At 61.6% G+C, this 4,307-nt stretch overlaps 1 protein-coding gene across 1 annotated transcript; it reads left to right on the forward strand.

Moving 5' to 3' along the window:
• The first annotated feature begins 523 nt into the window (after positions 1-523).
• On the forward strand, positions 524-1,303 carry LOC126232451 (uncharacterized). Its single transcript, XM_049942706.1, has one exon. The coding sequence runs from the start codon at positions 524-526 to the stop codon at positions 1,301-1,303; it is 780 nt and encodes a 259-aa protein (XP_049798663.1).
• Positions 1,304-4,307: the final 3,004 nt, after the last annotated feature.

The raw sequence follows: 4,307 nt of genomic DNA on the forward strand, positions 1-4,307 counted from the left end.
CCTAAGACTATAACATGCCTTCGACATTCGCAGTGTACAACACCTTAGGTTAGGGTTGGCGTCGCTTGGGTTAGGTTAGGTTACGTTAGGTGGACGTGGGTTAGGTTAAGGGTTAAAGTTAGGTTAGGCGTCAAAGTTAGGTTAAGCGTTCGGACGTGAGGCGTCAGGTGGCCGCACCTACCTTACGGCCGGACATCTTAGGTTAGGCTAAGGGCGCCGAGGTCACGTTACGTTCACCTTCGGGCGCCACACGTAGCTGTCACAGGTAGGTAGTAGTTCGGTCGGTCGGTCGTCGGCAAGCCGCAAAAAACTACAGACGACGTCGACAACAAGACCGAGCAGGAGGCAGATATATACCGAGCGCCAAAGAGACCGACCACACACACACACACACACACACACACAAAACAACAAACACCACCCACCGGCCAAAGGGGCACCAAAAAAACCCACAAAGCCGAGCACCACACGTCGCGACCAGAGGCAACCCGCAACCGCAACGGCGCTTTCCGCACCGGGCCGGATGCACGTACGACAACACCGCTACCCGTACACAAGGCCTCCCATTGCACACAGCCGCTCTGTGTTCAACATCATCAATGGCGCGCCCGCGGCTCGTCGCGGTCGCAGCCATGACGCCGCCGCCACTTTTGCACCAACACATTCACGCACCGCAAAACAGCTCGCCGACCCACCGACACAGCACAGCCGACAAACAAAAACAACCGCGGCGGCGGCAACAAAACAAAACAAACACCTCGCACCAAGCGTCCGACAGAAAACAAACGGACAGGCACACAGGCCTCTGCTAACGACCACGACACAGCGGCACGCTGCCCCTTTCCCGCCACTCTCGATTCACAGCGCACGCGACCCCGTCGTCGACGACGACACGCGACGGGCTCGCTTCCCGCAACCTACACCTTTCCGCCACTACGCACGGCTCCACCCGACGCCCGTCGCAACGGCACTACTGCACGCACTATCACCCCCGCCGCCGCCGCCGCCGCCGCCGCCTCCTCCTCTCTCCCCCTTCCCGTACACAACAACACAGCCAAAAACACACTCACGACCCAAACATAACAACATGGCACGTGCATCGGCGCACACCCCCAACCAGTCACCGTCGACACAACCACACGCAAGGCACGGAAAAACCGGCGTCCTTCCACGTTGCCATCAAAGCAGCACAAACAACCACACAGGAGGAACCACCAACAACTGCCGGCCGGCCGGCAACCACCAAACGCACATTCCCGCTCGCCACCACACACCTCTCGGCAGCCGTTTCGCAAAGACATGACATGACATGACGCGACATCATCGCATCACGGGCGACGCACGCACACCGACCCACTTTCCCGCCCGTCTCTCTCTCTCTTTTTCTTCCGACGCCTTCGGCCGAGCACACACGTACGTGGCACAACGCCCAACACAGTCACACACAGTCGACAGGCGCACGCCCAGGCACGCAACGACGCAGCGCAGCAAAGGCGCCCGCGACACATACCTCCTCTCCCGTCTCGCCGCCGACCGCCAGCCAGCCACTCGCAATGTGCACTGGCCAACCGGACACACGTCCACCGCGCCGCCTCCGACCACCCGCCAGGGGGCGCTCACGTCCGCGACAACAGCGCGGCCCGCCGCCGGGCGGGCCCAGCCCGGCCCAGGCGGCGCGCGCTGCTCTGCACTCGGCGCGCCGCGCCACACATCCTGCTGCAGACCGGGCTCGTCTCTCTGTACGCGTCTGCGTCTGCCCGCATCTCATCTTCCTGCGCATCAACACAAACGAGGCCACGTGAGCAAACCCCCGTCACAACGCCACATCACGCACTGCCTTGTCGACCGCCTAAATAAATGCACTCACCCACCAGCCATCCGCTTCGTCCTCTTCTTGCTTACTCGTTGTTCGTCGTTGTTGCTGCTGCACCAGCACCAGCACCAGCACCGGCGGCGGCGGCGGCGGCGGCGGCGGCGGCGGCGGCGGCGGCGGCGGCGGCAGCGGCAGCGGCAGCGCACACAGCCCCCAGCCGGCCGCATCCGAGGGGGCCCCGCCGCCAGCGTCGCCTCCTTGGGCACAGGTGCGGTGCTGTGGCCGCCCATCCAACCGCATTTGCTGGCCGTCCCAGCCGCCAGGCAGGCGTTCCCACTGCCGCGCACCGCCTCTGCTGCAGAAGACGAACAAACGAAACGTACAAACATACACGCACCCGAAGCGTGGCCACACACGGACGGGACCGACAGGCTCCAAGGCGACCAAACGATGGAAAAACAAACACAAAAACAAAAGACACGCGAGCGAGCGAGCAAGCACGCAGTCGCCTCGCCTCTGTCCTCCCGCCCCCGCCCTTCTCCCCACCACATGCCCACAAACACCACCGCCTGCCCGCATCTCCACATTCGCCCCCTCCATTTGTTCCCTTGCGTTCGTTCCTTCCTTCCTTCCATGTGTCTGCGTGCGCGGCGCCTCTCCAACATCCGCCGTCCGTCCGTCCCGTTTTCGCCGTACCACACGCCACCGTCGGCGCCGCCTCGCCTCCTCCCAGTCCACCACCGCCGCCGCCCCTGTCCGCCCCGCACACCACCATACACCGCTGCTTGTCCCGGCCGTTGCCACCAAAGGCGCCAGCCGCAAACCGCGCCAAACGCCGCAGCGCGCGTGCGTCCTTCCTTCTTGCTTGCTTCTCCGTGCCGACGCTGCCTCTATTCCCGCACCCATTCGGCCGACAAGCACTGGCGTCGACGACACAGCCGTTGGGCTCCGGCACTGCGCGTACCGGAGTTACACGCGCACCCCCCCTCGCGAACGCACGACTCATTCTCTTTGTTGTTTCTCCTCTTTCTTACGTCTTCGTTTCTTGTTTGTTTGTTTGTTTGTTTTTTTTTTTTTCCTCCCACCGCCGCATGTGACACAATGGCCTCCCTCCCCCTTTCGTTCGTTGTCGCCGCTTTGTTTCTCTTTCTCATTGGTGCACGTCCGACGCGCTCCATTTCCACCACACCACGGCCATCGGCCTCCTCAACGGGCAGGCGCAGTGTGCCATTCTCCGGCGCACAAGCACACCGCGCGGCTCGCTCTCCTCGCCCCCACGCCACGCCACGCCACGCAGCACAAATGATGCTGTCTCGCAACACGACACACGGTGCGCACACCCCCGACCACGCGGCTCTTAAAAGGCATGGCACCGGCGACATGCGCCGCCCCGGCCCGCATCCGTCGTCTCACGTTCACTGCCGGCCGCGTCTGAGGCTACAACCGCACCACAACAACGGTCCCCTCCCGGCAACACATTTGTTGCACAAACACAACCGCCGAGCGCAGCGCGAGCCACCCACACGCGCCCTCCCCGTCTTTAAAAGCCTCCGCGTCTCCTTTCTCCTTTCGCGCCCCTCCCATCTCCCGAATATGCCAGCAGCGGTGCCACTACCGCGAAACGGACACGCCTTCCGGGCCACATGCAAGGGCACGCCCACCACCAACTACTGCCATATTCGCGGACGCAGTTAGGCAACACGCAACGCACTCTCCACCTACTTTCTCTCTCTCGTCCATTCTCTTTAAAACACACGAACCAACCAACCACGGCTAACACACTTTTTCGCGACACCTTTGACTGCGTTATCTTGACCGTGACGGCAGCTATCGACCTTCCAATTCCCCACTAAACACACACACACCCCTACATACACACCCTTCGCTACACCGGACAACAACAGCGTACACAACAGGAGGGCACACGAAACGGCAGGCAAGGGCAACGCATTCTCATAGATTCCTCCTCCGAGCCATGTCGGCGAACGTTTCATCCGGGAAGGCAATGCAATTCAGCCGTCACCACGGCCGACACCTGCAGCCGCGCCGTAAACGCCTTTCAGTGCGGCTGCAATGCACGGGAACGTTCCGTTGCTATAGACAGCGCCTCTCCGTTTTTCCCTGCTTCGTTTTCCGGTGATTGCTTCTCCATTTTGTTTGTTTTATTACTTTCCGTTCCCCTCCTCCACCATTGTTTCCGTCCCCAACAGTTTTGCTCATTCCACACGTTCTGCCCAGACACGACACTCGACCGATCAAAGGTCAGCCTTTCGTCACCGTTCGCGGCGCCGACGGTGCCACAGTGCGACTGGTGTGAACACCGACACGTTGCCATGACGCCGGTGTACCGCGCCGATATTGACAGTTACTCAGAGCCGCCGGATCGGATCACATCACCGACACACCTGCCATTTCACACCGGGGGACACAGACCAACGAAACGCGTGTACGCCCATAACAACAAACAACGACCGTCGTCGTCTAGCCTCACGCT

The sequence above is a fragment of the Schistocerca nitens genome, unplaced genomic scaffold (assembly GCF_023898315.1).
Source record: "Schistocerca nitens isolate TAMUIC-IGC-003100 unplaced genomic scaffold, iqSchNite1.1 HiC_scaffold_517, whole genome shotgun sequence".
NCBI classification, from domain to species: Eukaryota; Metazoa; Arthropoda; class Insecta; order Orthoptera; family Acrididae; genus Schistocerca; species Schistocerca nitens.

What these genes read in the sequence shown, in the direction of transcription:
- LOC126232451 (XM_049942706.1), top strand. Translation starts at nt 524, where the DNA reads ATGCACGTACGACAACACCGCTACCCGTACACAAGGCCTCCCATTGCA.